This window comes from Neomonachus schauinslandi, chromosome 1, assembly GCF_002201575.2.
Source record: "Neomonachus schauinslandi chromosome 1, ASM220157v2, whole genome shotgun sequence".
In the NCBI taxonomy this organism is placed as follows: domain Eukaryota; kingdom Metazoa; phylum Chordata; class Mammalia; order Carnivora; family Phocidae; genus Neomonachus; species Neomonachus schauinslandi.
The window spans coordinates 83,637,666-83,658,615 of record NC_058403.1 but is presented as its reverse complement, the minus strand read 5'-3'; the positions used below and the strand labels follow the sequence as shown (position 1 = coordinate 83,658,615).

The 20,950-nt window shown below is 34.2% G+C and overlaps 1 protein-coding gene across 1 annotated transcript in view; it reads left to right on the top strand.

Moving 5' to 3' along the window:
• Nucleotides 1-20,950, top strand: part of FXR1 (FMR1 autosomal homolog 1) — a 58,231-nt gene that overhangs the window by 33,195 nt on the left and 4,086 nt on the right. The window contains 9 exon segments of the mRNA XM_021692624.2: nucleotides 62-232; nucleotides 2,047-2,125; nucleotides 5,746-5,855; nucleotides 10,765-10,851; nucleotides 12,243-12,300; nucleotides 12,388-12,450; nucleotides 16,598-16,801; nucleotides 18,598-18,798; nucleotides 19,521-19,601. Of these exon segments, the coding sequence (XP_021548299.1) occupies nucleotides 62-232; nucleotides 2,047-2,125; nucleotides 5,746-5,855; nucleotides 10,765-10,851; nucleotides 12,243-12,300; nucleotides 12,388-12,450; nucleotides 16,598-16,801; nucleotides 18,598-18,798; nucleotides 19,521-19,601 (1,054 nt within the window).

The window sequence follows — 20,950 nt, the reverse complement described above, 5'->3', positions numbered from 1 at the left end:
GAAAAACTGTTTTTGTTTTTGATCTTTTGTAATATAAATTCTAACATGCCTCTTTTACTAGTGCACAAAACAACTTGCAGCAGCTTTTCATGAAGAATTTGTTGTGAGAGAAGATTTGATGGGCCTGGCAATAGGAACACATGGTAGTAACATACAGCAAGCTAGGAAGGTTCCTGGAGTTACAGCTATTGAGCTAGATGAAGATACTGGAACATTTAGAATCTATGGAGAGGTAAGCTATTGTCTGTCCCCCATCTCAGTATCTTTATTTAAAAAATTTTTTTTTCAATAACTTTATTATAACTATTGTTTGATTGTATATTATTTGGCATTTAAGTTTCCCAGTGAAATAGTTTTAAAATCAGTCAACCCCAGTAACCATTACATGTGTGCAGGTGGATTAAAATAGTATTATGTGGGGCAGTAAAAGATTTACTATTTAATGTGGACTGTTCTCGGAAGTTTAACCAACTGCTTCTGATTTTAACTCTGTTTGATGTGCATTACAAATAATTTGCTTTTTTTGGGTGCTTGCTGTGTCAGGCACTGTCATTTGTAAACAGCATGTGATAGAGGAGCTTTTGAAGAACTGGAATTTGGATAATATTTTGTCACTGGTCAATTGTGACATTTGTGTGCCCTGGAAAATAACAAATCTGAAAATAAGTCAGACTTTTCATCAAGACCATGCCTCACATTAGAATAAATAGATGAGGTTTTTTGGGTGATGATTTCAAGTCTTGACTTTTTTTTTTTTTTTTTAAGAAACTTACTAGAGGGGCACCTGGGTGGCTCAGTCGGTTGGGCGTCTGCCTTTGGCTTGGGTCGTGGTCTCGGGGTCCTGGAATCGAATCCTGCATCGGGCTCTCTGCTTGGCGGGGAGTCTGCTTCTCCCTTTGTGCTCTCCCTCTCTCTATCAAATAAAATCTTAAAAAAATATATTAGAGTGTCTGTGTGTGAGTTAAAGAGCACAAGTGAGGGGGGTAGGGACAAGCAGACTCCCTACTGAGCAGGGAGCCCAGTCCATCCTAGGACCCTGGGATCATGACCTGAGCTGAAGGTAGACACTTAACCAGATTGAGTCTCTCAGGTGCCCCTCAAGTCTTGACTTTTCATACATAGTTCTTCTCATGAAAAGCTGGGTCATATAGTGAATCTGACTAGAGGCCTGATTTTTTTTTTCCCCCAAATTTTATTTCTGAAACCTTTAAAAGTGGGCAGTTTACAGTAATTAAGACAAAAGGCTTTGGAGCCGCACTGCCTGGATTGGAATTGTCTCTACCACTTGGAGTGAGCTTGGAGAAAGTTACTTAACTTCCCTGTATAAATTCCTCATTTAGAAATGAAAATAGTAGTGCTTATGTTATAGTTTGTGAGGATTAAATATGCTTAAAAAATTTTTGTGTTACATGGTGTGATGAGCACACAATACACTTCATCTATTGTTATTAAAGAACAAACAGTAAAAGTGGAAGGTAACTTCCTGGGAACTACAGATTCCCTGTAGAGAGGCTTCTTCCCCAGTCTTTCAGTCTTAAAATTATACCCATTAGAATTTAGGGATTTTAATGATCTTATCAATAGGTACTTTAAAAAAAATGCATCTCCACAAAAACAGCTTTTTAAATAATTTATGTTGACAGTGAAAAAACAAGTGCAGACAGTGTAGACAATATGAATAATTTGTATTTAACATTCACCTAGAGAAATTTAACATGGGAGTATGGACCAAATATATTTAGGATTGGGTTAAAATTTGGCTAATGTAAGTAAGCTAAATTCTGCTATTTTCTCAGCTTAGGGTTCCTCCCCTTCCCTTAGAGATGTTCTAATACTATGTTTTTTTCCTAGTCTTTTTAATAATAATTTTTTTTTTAAAGTACTTCATGAATTACTTGACCTGAAATGTCACTTTAGTGGGCTGAGCAGAATCTTGTATTAGAGCATAATAATTCAGAATTTCTCATTTCTTGTGTAGGGTTTTTTTTTTTTTTTTGGATTGGGGTTTTCCTCAGGGTTATATTTTATGTTTATTTTCTCCTGCAGAGTGCTGATGCTGTAAAAAAGGCTAGAGGTTTCTTGGAATTTGTGGAGGATTTTATTCAGGTTCCTAGGAATCTTGTTGGTAGGTATTTCTACTAAATGTTAAATAAGTTAACTGTTATTAATTATACAACAATTTAATTGAAATTTAATCTTGTCTGATACCGTATTTATAGTTACATGGAGCATTTGATAGCCGTACTTTTCTTTCTTTGGTAATGTTGTATGTGACTTGTATCTCGTTATTTTCATAATAAAAAATAAAGATATTTCCTTCTGTACAGGGTGCCTCACTAATACGACCCATGATTTTTGTAACAGTTTGTCATTACATTTTTTAAAAGCCCATTTCACCCCTTGGGCTTGCTCTTCTTATTCACTTAATGTCTTTTTATCACTCATATGTCCATCAAAATTGTCATGGTAATTTTTGAGAAGGTGTTTGTGATATTTTTTTCTTTTGTTAAGTGCAGAAGAAAAAGTAAGAGTGGACTAACAATAGGGTAATAAACTTCTACACAGTAGGCCCTGAATAAATAATAATTGGTTGTTGCAAAGGCATAGAATAAGGTAAGAAGTCATGGGCAGGAGAGAAGGATGGTGATGATGATAGGAGGGGAGGATTCACTATTAAGTTTCTGTCACCATTATGGAAATTATGAACCCATGGGCTATAAGTTAAGTGACAGATTTTTGAGTTTGAAGCTGTAGTTAAAGGAGCTTTATAGCTTGGGATGAGTTGTTTAATAGCTTTGTTATTAATATTCTCTACATTGGGGTTATCTGTCCTTTTTAATGCTATTTGAGACAAATGGAAAAATTTTGGTCATGTATTAAGTAAATCCTCAGTGATTATCCTAACCTTTAATATAAAAGTAAGCATTAACATAAAGCAGAGACATTTACTAGGAGGGGCTTGAGTTTTTGTCCATTGCTGTGTCTGATGAGTTTCTTGACCTTACTGAAGCAGAGCCTCTTGGGCTCCATTTATATACAGTTAGGCCTGTTTTGCCTTTTGGAAATGATTTTTTTTGCTATAGGTGTTCTAGTTGTCAAATCCTATTTCAAAAAAACAGTTATAGAAAACACATCAAAACTTCCACTTTAAAAAAGATGCTTGTTTTGACCAGTAACAAGTTAGCATACTCTGGAACAACAACTTGGACAGTTTCTTGGTATTCAACTATTAGTTTGTCTCTTACTTTGCCCAAGCATTTGGATAGGTATGACATAGTGCCAGATAAGTAAGCTCCATTTTATTGGTTCTTGTTCACTGTAGGTTGAACTGCTGGAGAGATGAGATGTTAAAATTAAGTATAAGCTTAAGAGTTTTTGTATAATTCTAACAAACATTAAGGTACAAAATATTATCACATGTTTATCATTGTCAAATGAAGTCACCTTTGACAAGCTGCTTTTGAAAACGAATCCCCTATTTTCTTCAAATCACAATTATTGACACCTGTCAGTACTGACATTGTGGTTGCTGCTTTACATAACAAATTTAACTTAGGTTTCTTCACTTGTAAAACTGATTTGGAGATGAGGGTGTGAAAGGAAATCCGGGTTCTTTTCAACCCAACAATTCTGTAGAAGAGAGCCTTGGTCTTAGAGTTTGTGGTAGTGTTAATTTTGAGTAAAAATTCCTGATATTTCAGAAATAAGGAAATTGGATATATTTGTAGTTCTCTGGTTCTTCTCTTTATTCATTTGTCTGTGCAATGATGTGAGTACTTGTCTCTTTTCCTCTACTCTGTCTTGGTTCGCTTTGGTGATTTGGGTTATTTGGGACTCTTCAGAAAATACACATTAGCAGCAACTATTATATGTTGGTGAAATACTCAGAAGTAGTGTAATGATTTCTTGGTTGTTGTATATAATAATACTACATTTCCCTCCAAAATGTTCTATGGGTGAAGCAGTCTTTTGAAAAATAGTACATTCTTAGTCCAAGTGAAAAAGAAAAAGTGGACTGAGGAGTAAAAGGGAATGAGGACTACTTGGTGGGTAAGTTAAAGAGAATTCTCTTAACACATTCAGATTCTAAGAGTTCTAGACCCTGACCATTCCCACCCCTCCTAAGTCAAAAGAAAAATATTATATGAACGTTGATTTAAAAATAAATTGAAACTTTTCACCTCCTGGAAGCCTTCCTTAATCACTTCTTTACTCTGTCCCTTCAGCATTTATGCTCAGTGCTCAATTTATACTACAGGTCTGCTTCAGTTTGTCAATATGCTTTGGAATTTAATGGAAATGATCATTTAAAATATTGACGGTCTCTGGTGGGACTAAATAAAACTTTCAGGTAGGTCCCTGCCACAGACCCCAGAAGGGTGATGGATGTACACTCACCACTGGTATAGTTCATAGAAGGAAGGGGCAAAGATTCTGGGGGAGGGATTATGATATATCAGTCTGATTTTTGTTTTTTCGAAAAGACATTTGCTTATTTTTAGCAGGGTCAAGGATGGAGTTGCTGCTTGAGCTTCACTGTGTTAACAATGAAGGTTGCTTTTATATACTGCTGCTAGGGCTGCTCAGAGAAGACCTACATCATGTGAATTCCCTGTCCTACTCTTTTTTTCTTTTTACCTGTTCAGTTGCTGCTGCTTTTAAACTTAGGGTTATTAATGGGGAAGGAGGTTTGAGAATAGGGATAGAAAATCCTGTAATGGTGTCTTTGCTGTATTGAGCCATTTACTCTTGCTGTTGTTCCCTTATTTATTCTTTAATGGAAACTTGTTTTCTCAAGGCATGCGATAGGAATAACTTCTATTTTAACCCCTTTCAACTGAAATTCTATTCTGGAAATAGATTGCTGATTTAAAAAAGAATGAGGGATTTGGACTTTTAATAACTTTTATAAGGGATACATCTGTTTCATACAGGGAAGGTTACCTGTGAATATTTACTTCTTTTACCAGGTAACACTATCTAGTACTGCTTTGCTATTTTACTAGTTTGCTGTCTTTATAAGAATAAGCTCCTAAGGGGGAGAGAATTTCCTGTCCCCCCTTTTAGTTTCTCTTTTAGTTATTGGATACTCAGTAACTGCTGTTTGACACACTTAAATGTTAAGTGTGGAGAAGGTAAATAATTTGGAATTTATGTCAATATATTATATTTCATATCTAGGAAGACAGCATAACATATACATACTATATGTATTTGTATAGCTATGAAGTACTTAAAAACTTGGTCAAAAATGTTAAACGCATACATTTCATTGAAGAGAGAGTATTCATTTTAAAAGTATCTTCAAGTTAATAGGTGTGTTTTGGACGAATAGCAACTTGAATATGAAAGCAAGATTAAATTTGTTAACAGTGCCAAAATAAGTGTTTGTTTTGCCTTTATTTGTATGTCCAAAGTTTTGGAATGGGTTACATTGATATTTTAAAAATATAGAAATGATGGTAGAGCACATTAAAAAATGTTTTAGACTTGGAAAATGACTTATATGTGAGTAACATTGTCAATCCTAGTTAATAAATAGCCTTAGGCATTCTGAAGAGAAGGAAGTTTTTCAGACCAAGGATAAAATTCCTCTGTAGTCCTCAGGGTGAATATATTGAGAGTATAAAAAGATGGAGCTTTGCTTGGTTTTTTTGATTTGATAGCAAGTCAAATTATTTGGGCTAGTGTTGGAAGGATAACAGTATTGGTTTTAACTTGTTATATTTTTTTCTCTTATTAAAGGAAAAGTAATTGGAAAAAATGGCAAAGTCATTCAGGAAATAGTGGACAAATCTGGTGTGGTTCGGGTGAGAATTGAAGGAGACAATGAAAATAAATTACCTAGAGAAGATGTAAGTATTTAAAATGTATAATCCCCCCCCACTTTTTAAAAACCGTGTTCTGTTCCTGGCTGATTTATAATGTTTTTTTATATTTTGGAAATCATTTTGATCAGTTTTATCTAGTGAGCTACTTACAGACTGATGCAGTGGATTTTTTTTTCTTTTTTTTAATTTTATTCCTCACAATATTGTTTTCTGTGCTTAAGAAAACAAGTAATCTGGGCGCCTGGGTGGCTCAGTTGGTTAAGCGACTGCCTTCGGCTCAGGTCATGATCCTGGAGTCCCGGGATCGAGTCCCGCATCGGGCTCCCTGCTCCGCAGGGAGCCTGCTTCTGCCTCTGACCCTCCCCCCTCTCATGTGTTCTCTCTCTCTCATTCTCTGTCTCAAATAAATAAATAAATAAAATCTTTTAAAAAAAAAAAAAAAAAAAAGAAAACAAGTAATCTTTCAACTGTGGGCCGTGGGATCTTGATTGGTTTCTCAGTACTTCAGTAAAAAGCCAATTTTTGATAAAATGGTTTCAGTTTGAGAATTTTAACAGTTCTTTTTTGTACTTAACAAATTTGTTATAAAGGAATTCTTAGTAAATAACCGTGTACTTAACCTTTTTTAGAATCTGAAAACACTGATCATTTCTTAACTGAAATCTTTAACCTTTTATGTCGTTATTACGACACCAACTTTCTGACATTTCTTTTTCCGTCTCTTCTCACATGTTCATATTTTGTCTACAATACTGTTCTTTACTCCTCATCCATAACTTGAAAGCTCTCTTACTTTGGTGGCTCCAGTGGCTTAAACTTTGTATGCCTACGAATGAATATAAGGCAAGGATTTTCTCCCATATTATCTCTCAGGAAGCAGCTTCAGTTTTGCACAATAGATTATTGCTTGGAGAGCTTACTAGCCTGTTGGAAAGAATGTGTCTTCTTTAAAAGAAAGAAAGAAACTAGTCAGATAATCTCACATCAAGTATTGGATGTTGTAAAGATGTCTATTAGGGAGCCACTTCCTTTATTCCTTTTAATTAGAACGTAGAGGCAAAGCAAACAAAACGATTAACACATGGCTTAGTATTACAGAAATGAGTACTGTGGCTGAGATTTGTTTCATCCTACACTGCTTCCAAAATTGCCATAAATCTCAAATAACCTTTACTTTTTAAGCAACCCTCCCTCCTGTCGCCTTTGAGAGGAGGATTAAAATCGAGGTGTCATAAAAATTCACACTTTCCCCTTTATACCCCCTATTTAATGTATAAAAGAAAGGTGATCCATTTAGCATACAACCACTCCATAAAAGTGGTCTGGACATCAAGGTGTTTATTGGTCAGGGCCATTATATGAGTTAACTATAAATTTCTTAGCTTGATTTATCCCTAGTTGCTTTCCAGTATTTAACATTTTGTTGCAAAGCTAATTCTTCTAAGTCTGTCTTCATAAATAAGAACTTTACTGTACTTTACTGTTTTGTAGTTTTGGTTAGTGTTACCCCCATTTCTCTGTCAGGGTTAAGAAATTTAAATGCTTATAGAAACCAAGCAGATTACTAAATGATGAAGCAGGTTGGGATATACAAGATACAGGTAGGAGGGTGCATGGTCTCTTTCTATAAAAGAAGCAGATGCTGCTTAACTTTAATCTGGTTGCTATATCTTTTGATATAATGAGAAGTTGGAAACCTATAATACACAAAATTAAAAAATTTTTAGAACATTGCATGTTAAAAAAAGTTTGAAGGTTGGTATTTGCTTATTTGGGGCCACCATTTCATAATTTAAGCTGTCTAAATCCCCTGACAGACTGTTTATAACTTGTTTATGCTGAAGTCTTTTGGTGACCCACCTTGAGCCTGAGATGACCTTTCCCACCTATGTATCATTGCAATTATTGTCTATATAATTATGTAATGATTTTCTCTCAACCTTATATTTTTTGTTATCTCACCAAGCCACATTATGAACTCTGAAATCAAGAAATAAAGTCTGAATTCCCATATTCTCTGTTTTTCTCTAGCCCAGTGAAGTGTACAGAGTTAGATGCTTGCTCAGTATTTTCAGTCTGTTTTTAAGATTGGATTTGAGCTTTTCACTGTAGAAGAAGTACACTTATGTAAAAGTTAGAATAGCACAGAAGGATGTAGTGTGAAAAGTAAATGTGTATCTGTGTCCTGTCTGTCTCTCCTCTCTCCATTGTGTCTCATAGATTTTAGACTGTTGTTGGTTGCCTTTTCATTTCTTTGTTTTGCTACTAAAAACAGTGCTGCAGCAAATATCCCTTAACCACTAGAGAGTAAATTCCTGGAAGTGGGTTTTTTAGATCAAAGGGTAAAAGGCATTTAAATTTTTAGATCTTAGTTTTCCCACACATTCTTTCCACCAGTGTCGGAAATGGGTCTATTTTCCACATACTTGCCAATACAGAGTTTTATCAAACTTTTAATTAGTGCCATTCCAGAAGGTGTACATGTTCTCTCTCCATATGCTTAAAAGACATTTTAATTTTTCTGTTAAGCAGCTTGTCTTTTGTATATTTTTTGCCTTTATTACTAAGTTGTTAGAACTTTTGCATTTTAAGGAAGCTAGTCTTTTGTCTTTTTATATTTGTAGCAAATACTCTTTTTCCTTGATTATTTCCCCCCAATACAAATTTTTTATGTTGTTGGAATTTTTTTTAGGCTTTTGCTTTATGACTTAAGACTTTCGCATTTTGTGTCCTGCTTGGCAAGATCTTTCCTACATGTAGATCATTTAGAGATCCATTTATATTTCATTCTCCAGGTTTTTTAAAAGTATATAAATTTTTCACTCCAATAATTTTTTTGGTGGGGGGGTTGTAAGGTATTAGGAACCAGGGATCCTGCTTTATTTTTCCCAAGTGCTAGTTGGTAGTGTCAGTGCAATCTGTTAAATATAAGTAATCAGTTATTAGCATTTTTTAAAAATCTAGAAATTTCGGGGCGCCGGGGTGGCTCAGTCAGTTAAGCGTCTGCCTTCGGCTCAGGTCATGATCCCAGGGTCCTGGGATCGAGTCCCACTTTGGGCTCCTTGCTCGGCAGGGAGCCTGCTTCTCCCACTGCCTGCCACTCCCCTCCTGCTTGTTCTCTCTCTCCCTCTCTCTGACAAATAAAATCTTAAAAAAAAAATCTAGAAAGTTCACGGAAATAACTCCTAGAAACAAATTTTTATATTCAGTATTAATCATTTACTCTTCAAATTTTTTATTATGGCTCTATAGTAGCCATTAAAGTATTCTGTAAAACATGTCTTTAAGGTTGCATTCTTAACTGTCCTTTTCTTTGGAGGTATTGGTGATAGCATCTCAACTTCAGGGTCAAGGCATTGTATTTCTCTTACTCCTTGCAGATCATCTGTCTTGGAATGACTTTTCCTTCTTTACCTCCTTGGTAAAATTCTATTTGTTTTTAACATTTACTTTAATAATATTCTTAGGAGTTCCCCTAAGTTTCCACATTTGGGATGGCATAATACACATTCTACTTAATATTGCTGTGTTTTTCATTGATACCACTAATGCTGTGCAATAAGATTATTGCAGGAATGTTTAGTATCTTTTCTGAGATTGTGATTGCCTTTAGGGATTTTATTTATCCTTTTTCATTATTCTGTATTGGGGCAAGTGACAAGTGGTTGTTACTTGGAATTAGGTAACTGGATATGAAATTGGCTGGCTCATTGGCTAATTGTATGACTTTGGGCAAATTGCTTTCTCAACTGTAAAATTGGAGTATTTTTTTTTTAATTGGAGTATTAAAGTTACTTTTTAATATTAAATAAGATACAGGTGTAGAATAATATACTTCTAGAAATGTGGTATGTGCTTAAAGTATTTTAGATCTTTTTTTACTCCTCCTCCATCTTTCATTCACTTTGCTGTCTTTCTTACCTGCCCATGAATTCCTGAGGACAGAGTCAAGACTTCTTACTTCTTAAGCTTAAGTTATAGTCCTTTTTTTCATGCCCTCTTAAGCCAGTCTGTTTGAATAGCTCTTAGGAACTCATCTGTAGAATCAAGAAAATGAGACACTGAAACTGCCTGGGGAAGTTTATTTAGGCTCTACTCATTTTTCCTTAGCCATTAGGAAGGTAGAAGTGTATTTCTTTGTAAATTCAGCAAAATTAATTCTTTGATTTGCTTTAATATTGGTGACTAAATATTTGCCCATATCAGTAATTCCTTTATTTTACATGGTGTAAATATTTGTACTCTGTATGTTACACTGTTAATGGTCAGGAAGCACTACTTCCAATATACAACATTGACAGTTTTGTTAAGTGAGCACATATTAGGGATAACCTACCTAATGTGCTTTACCTTTTTAAAGCCATCACTACCAACGTGATCTGTCTGGTCTATAAATTTATACCAGTTTGAAGGAAAATTTCATTAAAAGGTGGTTTATATATGGAGAAAGACTGAATTAGGAATTAGAAAATCTGATATAAACTGCTATTTTAAAGGTAATTTAAATTTTTAGCATACTTAAATTGTAGGGCAAATACAATGAGTTATTGAAAACCTCGGTATTTCAAATTATATTGATTTTTTTCTTAGTTTATTTTTATTTTTTAAAGATTTTATTTATTTGACAGAGACACAGCGAGAGAGGGAACACAAGCATGGGGAGTGGGAGAGGGAGAAGCAGGCTTCTTGCGGAGCAGGGAGCCTGATGCGCGGGGCTCGATCCCAGGACCCTGGGATCATGACCTGAGCCGAAGGCAGACGCTTAATGACTGAGCCACTCAGGCGCCCAGCAGTTTATTTTTAGATCTTGAATTTTAGTAAGATATAAATTGCTGTGTTTTAGAAAAGTTTTCCAAATTATATATTGGTATGTGAAATTTAGGCTAGACTTTGTTAAAATATGAAATACTGAGGATGTTGTGTTTTCTTACAGGGTATGGTTCCGTTTGTATTTGTTGGCACTAAAGAAAGCATTGGAAATGTGCAAGTTCTTTTAGAGTATCATATTGCTTATCTAAAGGTTTGTATACTGTTCACATTCATATCATTGTTGCTTCATATGTTAAACTTCAGAATACATCAATTTTATATTCATATTAAATTTCAAATCATTAAATATTTTTTTTAATTCAGCTTCAGATTTACCCTGGTCTCCTACTTGAGAATTTAGGGGGAAAAGGTCCGTTGCCATAATAAAATGATTGGCCTTAATGCACATTGTTTCTCTTTTTCTCTGAACTTTGACATTCTTTCCTTACTGTTTAAGAAATGGTCACACTTGTGTTCCTCTAATTTGACTCTCCTCACCTTACGTATATACATGTGCTATACTGAAACCATTTTGTTTTTACCTTGATGTTTTAAGTGCAAATAGGGCAGGGAGTAAGATGGGCTTTCTTGGTAACTAGTATTTGAATCAGAGGTGATATCCCATAGACATCATTTGGTAATTCTTAACCATTATTTTTAAGATAGTCTATTTAGAGTTGATAAAGAGCAAAGATTTTAAAAAAGAAATGGCCCATAAATTATTAAAAGTTGCAGTTGTCATTTTCTACTTTATCTTTTATTAAGTTTCTCTTCTAATATCCTCAACAGTTCTGTCTCTAGTAGGTTTTAGTCCTTTTAATCACTCATATCATTGCTCTTACGTTAATATTTTGAAAGCACACATGATGATGTCATTCTTTTAAAACTCATGTTTATAAATCTCAATTCAGTCTGGCATTTTAAAGCCCATGCTTTATCTTCCAGTACTCTACTACTTCTTAGCCAGAAGCTTTCTCTGGTCACCTTACCTTCACATTCTGTAATGACCTCGGTTTCTGAATGACCAAGTCTCCTAGTTCATGTAGGCCACAACTCAGGTGTCACCGTTTTGATGGAAAAGTAGCTTAATAGTCCCTCTCATATATGGCACCTGTATCTCAATCAGAGTTTTTATTTCTTGAGGGCTGGATGAGGGCTGGATCTGGTAATATTGTGTAATTATTTGCTATTTAACAAACTGTTAGTTCATTCATTCACGCCAGGAACTAAAACACAAACTGAATATTGCTCTAGCATAAGAAACATTTATTCGGCCCTGTAAACACCAACAGATAGTTTATTTTAATGCTTGTCTGTTAAACATACCCTTGAAGGTGGAGAGTCCTTGTCTTTTTCTATATTGTATGTTTGTGGCACTTAGCATACTTAGTGCTCGCTAAAGTATTCAGTAAATGTTCAGTGAATTGAGTCCGCAAATGACCTCGTGAATTGTATTTACTAGGTACACAGTTGTATTTTACCAAATAATTGGCCAAGATCACAGCTTCTTTCATTGGTAGGGAGTATAGCTTTAACTGTGGGCTTTAAGAAGGTAAAAATGGTACAACATAGAATATTTACACTTTTTTGTTTTGCTTATAGGAAGTAGAACAGCTAAGAATGGAACGCCTACAGATTGATGAACAGCTACGACAGATTGGTATGGGTTTCAGACCTTCTTCCACCAGAGGGCCTGAAAAAGAAAAAGGATATGCCACTGATGAAAGTACCGTCTCTTCTGTACAAGGTTCTAGGTCTTATAGTGGAAGAGGCAGAGGTCGTCGGGGCCCTAATTACACCTCCGGTTATGGTAAAAAAAACAATTTTTTTGTTAGTCGTTTTAGTTTAGGCACTTCAAAACGTTTTGCTCAGTATTATTCGTTGCTCTGTCTTGGCTTTGGGGGCAGGAGATAGTTTTGAGCTGTCTATGGTAGTGAAGGCATACTTCATATTAATGACAGTAAAAGGTGTATGATGTTCACGGAGCTTTGTAATGAGATCAGACGTGTTTTTGTTAAGTTGGCAGTTCATGATCATGTTTATTTTAAATATTTAGAATAAATATAGGTGGCATTTGTATATACATACTTGTATACAAAAATGTATATATATCAAAACCTAGTAATGGTGATGATACTGCTAGGAATCTCTTTAGCCTACTGTCTAGGAAAAGTAAAGTTGAAAAATAATGCTAATCAGTGTGCTAAGGTTGTGTATAGTACATCTGTACTAGTTTTATAAAATATACTTTATTGATTCTCTTGGCAGTTTTGAATATAAATATCTCCTATCTGGAATTAATTTTATGAAATAACATTTCACTAAAAATGAGGGCTTTAAAAAGCCAGAACCAAATTAACATTTTATAAATGAACATTTTTCTAAAATGTATTTCAGTGTGAGGATAGGGCCCTAACCCTTATAGGAGGGGGCCAGTGGATGGTGGTGGTCAACAATTTTCTAATCCTAAATTTTCACTTATTCTTCTTCAGCTTTGGAGTTGTTCATTTTTCTGCATTTGGACTTGGATCTTAGCAGTGACCTGATTTTTGTCTTCCCTTTCTATTTCCTTCTCTTTTCTCCATACCTCTATGCTCCTCCTAACTTAACTGCTTTAGAAAAATAATTCATAAGCCTTTTCCAAAATAGAAGGCATTTAGGGAAAATGGATAAACATAAAAGCTTACAGTGTGCAGATTCCACACTCAGATTTCATGTTTGAAGGATCATCTAATGACGCCAGAATTGTATTAAATTTGTCCTTTCATTTGTTGTGGAGCTGAAAGGTTAATTAACCCTTCCCTCATATATTTCCATGTTCTCATTTCTTGATAGTTTTTATTATTTAAAGTTAACTGTTGAAACTGGAAAGCAAAATTCTAGTAAAGTGTTTAGCATATGAAGGGCAGAAAATTGTGAAGTATTACTGTATTTCCTGAAAATACATTTAATACAAAAGACAACTAACCAGTAATTAAAGAAAAATTATATTGAATGATTCTAGAGGCATAAATTACTAGTACAAATAATCAGATTTGGTTTTTTGGATGATAGGGTGATGAATTCATTGAAGACTTTCATAAGCCTCTGTGGGAAGTAAGCTTGTTGAGGCCAGTTTTCTGCAAAATGCCTTTGTTGACAGTAGGTAAAATTTTTATGAGTTAGTAAGTTTTTATGAGTGGTAGAGGAATATCATCTGGATTGAAGAAAGTTATGCAAGTTGTTCAGTAGATGGCACTCTTACCTCTGAAATGTTGCAGACTGGTGGTAGCATTGCATTTCTTGAAATAGCTATTGAATTTAAGTGGGCTTGAGAGAAAAACCATTTAAATTTGGTTATAGATGTTCTCTTACCTACTTAATGTCAGGATATTGGTGATAATATATAAGTTGTATAAGAAACATTTGTCATAATGTCTCTGAAGTTGGTATGTTCCTTAGAATGAATGGTATTTTAAAGCTAATGGGCAACATTTTTTTTTAATGGCACACAAAATATGTCTTTAAAATGAATGGATGGCATGTTGGAGTTGATAAAATATGGTACTTTAGCTATTACGTTTAGCGTACATGAACATTGAAAAGGATGTGAAGTATCTTCAGGAGTGATTTTAGAAGTTTTAGGGGAAAATCTGATTTGCAATTCTGTTAAAAACAGGTTTTATTTGTTGGAGTCATTAAAAATGGGATTAGTTTCATGAATCATTTTTAGAGCTACTTAAAAAATTTTTTTGGATTCATGAACTTCTAGAGACGACCTTCATTCCTTTTGCATATGACTCCGTCTGTCTGTCTTGTAAAGCTAGTGACTTCATAGTTGTGCTCTTTGGTTCTCTGCAGCTGAGATTCATATGATTAGTTTGGCCTCACCTGGATAATCCATGATAATCTTCCCACTTCAATATCCTTAATCTTATCACATCTGCAAAGTCCCTTTTGCCATCCCAGAAACATTTAAGCTTTATTTAATATGACTAACGCAAGAGCACTAGCCAATTCATTAGCCCTTTTTGTTTTTGACTTTAGTATCTGTCTTACCTACTGAAACCTATTTATGTTTTAGACCACCCCCTTTAAGTATTTAGAATACTAGATTAAAGTTTAGGAAGAATGTCCTTGCTTGTGATGTGCTGAGTTTAAATACTACAATGTATTTCGGGAGGAAATTCAGTAGGGACTTGTGAAAAATTTTAAAATGAGATATTCATTTATCTTCAGATTTTGTTAATGTTTTCAGGCAGTGTATAGGCTTGTCAGTAAATTCAGAAATTCTTACACATTCCAAAAGATGTTTTCGTGACTCATGAAATGATAAATTGCCATTATTCTAACAAACCATGACATCAGCTAGTAAATTTTTTGTCATTTGGAGAAATAAGTGGGAGATTCATTCTCTTTTGCGAGACTCCCAATCCTAATAAAACTCAAGTGTGAATACTAGAAACTTGCTATGTTTTTTCCTAAAATAATAGTTCCAATGTATTAATTCATTTTTATATAATTGAGTGGTTACATCATATTTAAGATCATGTGGAAAAAAAGAATGATCTTAGAGGAGAAAGGAAGTTGTTAGACTCCCTTCATTTGTTCAGTTTTATTCTGGGTACCTTAATACTTCTACTTTTGTACATCTGAGGAGTTATGATGTTTTACTTTCATCATCAAATGACTGGAATTTAAATGTAGCGAACTTGTAGTTTATCATGGAATCACTTTTATTTGGGAGATAAGCAATCGAACTTCAAAATTATACAACAGATTCATTTATCAAGAGAGAATTGTTATGCATATTGTTAGGTGTCTGGGGCATTTAGAGGTAGAAGAAAGAGCTCTACCGTTTAAATGTATCATAGACCAAGTGGGATGTAAATCGAAAGGGGAAAAAATGGAAAAGAACATAGGACAACATTGCATGATAGACACACTTTGCTTTTAAGGTAGTAAAAGGAGAGGAGAGGTCTATTTTCAGTTAAATTGGTCTGAAACTAGAAATTGAACTGGGCTCTGAAGGAGATAGATTTGGACATATGATGAAACGGAGGGGTGGAAGTGGCGTTCCAAGAATTAAAGAATAAAAGAGAGTATTGTAGTGATTGAATCATCTAAATCTGGCACTTTAATTGTGATATAATAGTAATGATATTGCAAGCTTTTATAGAATATTTGCAGTGTTTAAATTTTTAAAAGGTCAGTATTAAAATAGGTCATTGAAACCTTAGAAATGGTCTGTCAACCTTTAGAGTCACGATGAAGTTTTCTCTTGTCAGGTTAAAGTTGTCTTCTTAGCATTCTTAAAATTTGTTCTGTAATTTCACGTAGTGTATTTAAGCCACTATTGCTCATAAAACATAATTATTTTATGTACAGCCACTAAAAATACACTCCCAGTTTATAAGAGACCATCAGTTATATAGGAAGCATTGTGATTTCAGAGATGTTAAAAGCGTGATGTGTGCTTTTAACATCTCTGTTAAAAGATGTGCTTCCAAGAATCAATGAAATAATGGTAGAGTACACTATACAATTAAACTACTCCTTTTTCTAAATATGATTAAATTTGGTTTTCAATATTGGATAGCGGTTATTTTTATTACACTAATTTGCTTCTAAAACAAAAATGAGCAATTTTTTTTTTACTGTTTTTCCATACTAACTGCATTTGCATATTATATGTAATGTTTCGTATAATCTCTTGGCTCTATTTCTGCACATCCAAACCAACTTTTAATTTCCCATTAGTAGATCTTGTATTACTAGTCTAATACTAACATGTGATTATTTCTTAGTAAATTTCAAACTCATTTTAATTTTTATTTAGCTTTCTTTGAATCAGCCAATTAGGGTTATTAAAATAATGGTCTGTAGGAAGTAATTTTGAAAAATTTCATTCCTTTTTTTTCCCTTTAAAAAAAAAAAAAAAAAAAGGAATCTAATTGGTTTATGTCCTCTTTCCCAAGGTACAAACTCTGAGCTGTCTAACCCCTCTGAAACAGAATCTGAGCGTAAAGACGAGCTGAGCGATTGGTCATTGGCAGGAGAAGATGATCGGGAGAGCCGACATCAGCGTGACAGCAGGAGACGCCCAGGAGGAAGAGGGAGAAGTGTTTCAGGGGGTCGAGGTCGTGGTGGACCGCGTGGTGGCAAATCCTCCATCAGTTCTGGTAGTCTTTTATATACTATGTCAGCATCCTTACTTTGTAAACAGTATAACTTTATACAAGTTAATTCATTTCCCAAGGCCACCCATTTTGGGAAGTGTCTTCTCACTGAGGCAAGTAGTGGAGCATATGGCAAGATAAGGAGAAACCCTTTAGGGTGTTTCTCAGTGAAGGTTTAGCTAGAATTTCAGGTCAGAGAAATTTTGGTTGGCTGATTCTCTTGTTTTGATGGTCAAAGATTTCTCCAGTTTTGGGGGGCTTATGTGATTAGAATTTTCTTCCCCCTAGAAAATTTGGGTTATATATTTGTTTGCCAGACCCAGAAAATTCTAATGCACAGAGAGATCTAAGTAACTTTACATACTTAATATTGAAAATTAACTGAGAAGAATTTTTGCTGCACTATGTACTATTTTAGGAACAGAGAGAAATTGTGAAATTAAAATTTTTTTTACTGTTTGAGGAATTGAGCTGAGCTGTAAAGAAGGCTGTTTAGACTGAGAACTGGGGTGCATAAGCAACTTTTTACTCATGTCTTTTTGTAGGAGTTGCGAGAATGTTTTTGCTTAGCATAATGGGCTAGGGGGGAGGAATTGTCAGCATTATGTGGACTAAATTATATGACGTATAACCTTTACATATTTTTATTGTATACCACTTTAAGAAAACCACTCTTAATGTTATAACATGTGCCCTATGAAAGTTTATAAGTATTTTAAATGTTTAAAACATACATACATAGATATAATTAAATGTATATCAGACTTGCTTACAAACTACAAAAAACTGGAACAAATCACAAAATTTTAGGGGCTTTTAAAAGTACTCTAGTTCCAGTGATACTCTTTGAGCCCTAAGTTTAGCTTATAGGTGTTTAGGGAAATACTTTTTATATTTTACTACATTACATTGCTATTACCAAGGTTTATAGAATTGTAGTATGCTGAATTGCACAATATATGTACTTTACCTAGTGCTTATGATTAATGGATAAACTTAGTGTCTTTTGCGAAGATGCTAGCTTGCTAGCTGTTACCAAAGGAAACTTAGGAAAAATCGTGATTAGGTGAATTTCTTCTATAATTTGATTGGTGGAGGCAATAAATGCACATAGGTAAGATGGGTATTTTTTTTCTTATGAATTATACTTTAAAACTTTCCCTTTCCTACCCTCACCCCACCTTACCCCGCCTTCACTCTTTGTTTCTGGAGATGGGAGTACTAGTCAACATTCATTTCTCTATTTTCCTATAACCAGTTAAAATTTGAAACTTTTTTTTTTAGTTTGCTTTTTTGTGTAGACTTGTTTTGATTGCTTTCAGTTCAGTAACATTTCTATTATGCCATGGAGTGCAGGTGTTGAGAATTATTTGGGAATAGTCCATTAACATTAGCACAAAGCAACAGCTGACACCTTGAACTCCATAAAGGCGGCAAAATTGAATATTTCTCTTAATTTTCATTTCTCTAGCCTCTGGGCAGGATTAGCTAAGAATGTGAATGTCAAAAATAGCATGTAATATACTGTTTTCTAATACATTTTCAAAACAAGTCCAAGAAATGGTAGGAAGCTGAGGGTATTTGCTCATTTTCTGCTTTAATTTTTCATTGTCATTTAAAGTTCTTCATATTTGTTATTTTCCAGGGAAAACAGTGATACAGAAAACATTTAATTTGAATACAGAGTATAGGGGGAGAATTGAAGTTTCTTTATCATTAATATAGTTCTATAGATCAAAACATTACTAATGACTGCAGCTCTCTTAAACAAATATTTCTTGCCTCTGACATGCATATAGTGCTCAAAGATCCAGACAGCAATCCATACAGCTTACTTGATAATACAGAATCTGATCAGACTGCAGACACTGATGCCAGCGAATCTCATCACAGTACTAACCGTCGTAGGCGGTCTCGTAGACGAAGGACTGATGAAGATGCTGTTCTGATGGATGGGATGACTGAATCTGATACAGCTTCAGTTAATGAAAATGGGCTAGGTATGTAAGCACTTAGGGAAAAGATAACATTATTGTATATTAATGTATGACGCTTTTTTCAAAAACAACAACAACAAAAAAAACACCCCAAACGTAATGCAATTCCCATATCGAATTTTTCTTAGTGTTTACTTCAAACAAGATAGCTTTGTGTCTGTCTGAAGTTTCTAGTTCTCAGATTTGTATAGCTAAATTATTTGAAACCAGAAGGGTTTATTAAAGTGCCCTTTGATGCCATTAAATCAATATAGATATTCAAATGGCAAGCCACTTAATACTCTTTTTGTTCCTAAGCCAAAATTGGGCTTTCAGCTTGCCTCTTTAAAATTTATTATAAATGACAGTAGTGAAGGTATGTGTATTGAGTAGGTATTAACTTCCAAAGGGCTAAAATGTTAACTTTGCTTAAAAACAAAAAACCCCAAAACTAAATTGTATTGGAAAGGAAGACTTTATTCCTGAGTGATGGTAATTAAGTTGTTGAGTTTGTTCAGTTAAGAGTTTAAAACCCTCTTTATTTCCAGGTGATAATTCCTTTTTTAATCTATTTGAAATGTTTAAAACTACAAAATTATTTTCCTGTTAGTAATGTATATTGTTTTATCCTCCCTGTTTAATTAAAAAGTTCTCTTTCCCCATTCTTAAATCTTTGAAGGAAAGAAGTTTTTTTTTGTTTTGCTTTTGTTTGTCAGAATAGTTCATGGTAAACTTTGCAATTACAGATGATAGTGAAAAAAAACCCCAGCGACGCAATCGTAGCCGCAGGCGTCGTTTCAGGGGTCAGGCAGAAGATAGACAGCCAGGTAACTTGAGTGGACCTGTTGACACCACCAGGTCACAAGCATGAAAAAAATGTCATGTGTCTGCTTTCTAAATATATTATACTTACATGTACACATGTGTGCATATACATTCAAGATGTGCATTACATAAATTGTTTACTCAACTAATAAGACTACTACTCTTAAGAAAATGCATTCTTCCTTCACTCCGTAAATGTTTAGTAACCTGTCTAATTGAACTAATGTTGTGTCTTAATTTTTTTTTTTTTACATGGAAATACTGTTGAGAAGACCATTATTTTGTCCACTTGGCAGATTCTTCATCCTTGAGTTTAGGCCTGCCATCCCAGAGACTGCGTTGTAGATTGTGATTGAGGTTGATTGGCAAAACTGGGCAACTTTTGCATGGTGCTGCTTATTTTATCTGAATTCAGCACCTCATTTTTGTGGGAATTTTAATACCCACAGTTAAAAAAAAGAAGTATAAATGAGAAAAATACTTGAAAGTGTCTTTTTTCTAATAAGAGGAATGCATGTTATGTTTTGTTCATTTATTGTGGTGTGTTGCCTTTTCCCTTACACCTACTAACTATTCAAATTAATAGTACTTATTTATTAGTTTTAGAATGTTAATTTAAGTAGTCATAATTTTTAGTGACTTCAAAGAAACTTGTTTGCTGTGTCTATATTATTTTGAACATAATTCCATTTCCTGTATACAGAGAATCACGTGTATATTCACAGTGAAGAAATTGTGTGCACCAAAAATAAACCCCTTTTAAACTAATCAATTTCTGCATTCTTTCCAAAGCAAATTCTTGGGTGTGTTTTCCCCAAATAAAGAATGTAAATTCAAGTATCGTTAATTAAGTTTAGTGGTTGTGTAGAGACATTTGGGAAAACTGATTAAAGGTGTTAGTTCCCATTCTTGAAGAAAAGTTCATGTTTTAAAGATAGTTGTAAGTTTAAAAGGAATTAAATATTGTCAAAAAGAGAAAGTTTCCAGAAAGTGTTTCTTACTGTTTTCCCTTCTCTTCCCTCTCTCTCTGTAGTGTCAGAAATATTCTTTAGATCAAGAGGTCATATTTACGTTGTTTAAAGTTGGCATGGCAGTGAATACAATTTCAGCCGTACTTTATAAATAAGAAAATTCAAACTATCCTTGTGGGCTTAACATAGGGTAAATAACAACACAGTTTGTTAACTAGATGGATGGTGGTTTAGTACCAAGTCAGTGGACATAAAAAACACAGTGGTGTTAAAGAAGAGGCAGAGAAGTGAAACTTGAGTAATTTGGGGTGTCCAGTAATTTGATAATTGTTCCATACTTGCATTTATTCCAGTTTTACTCAGTTCTTTGGAATTGCTGC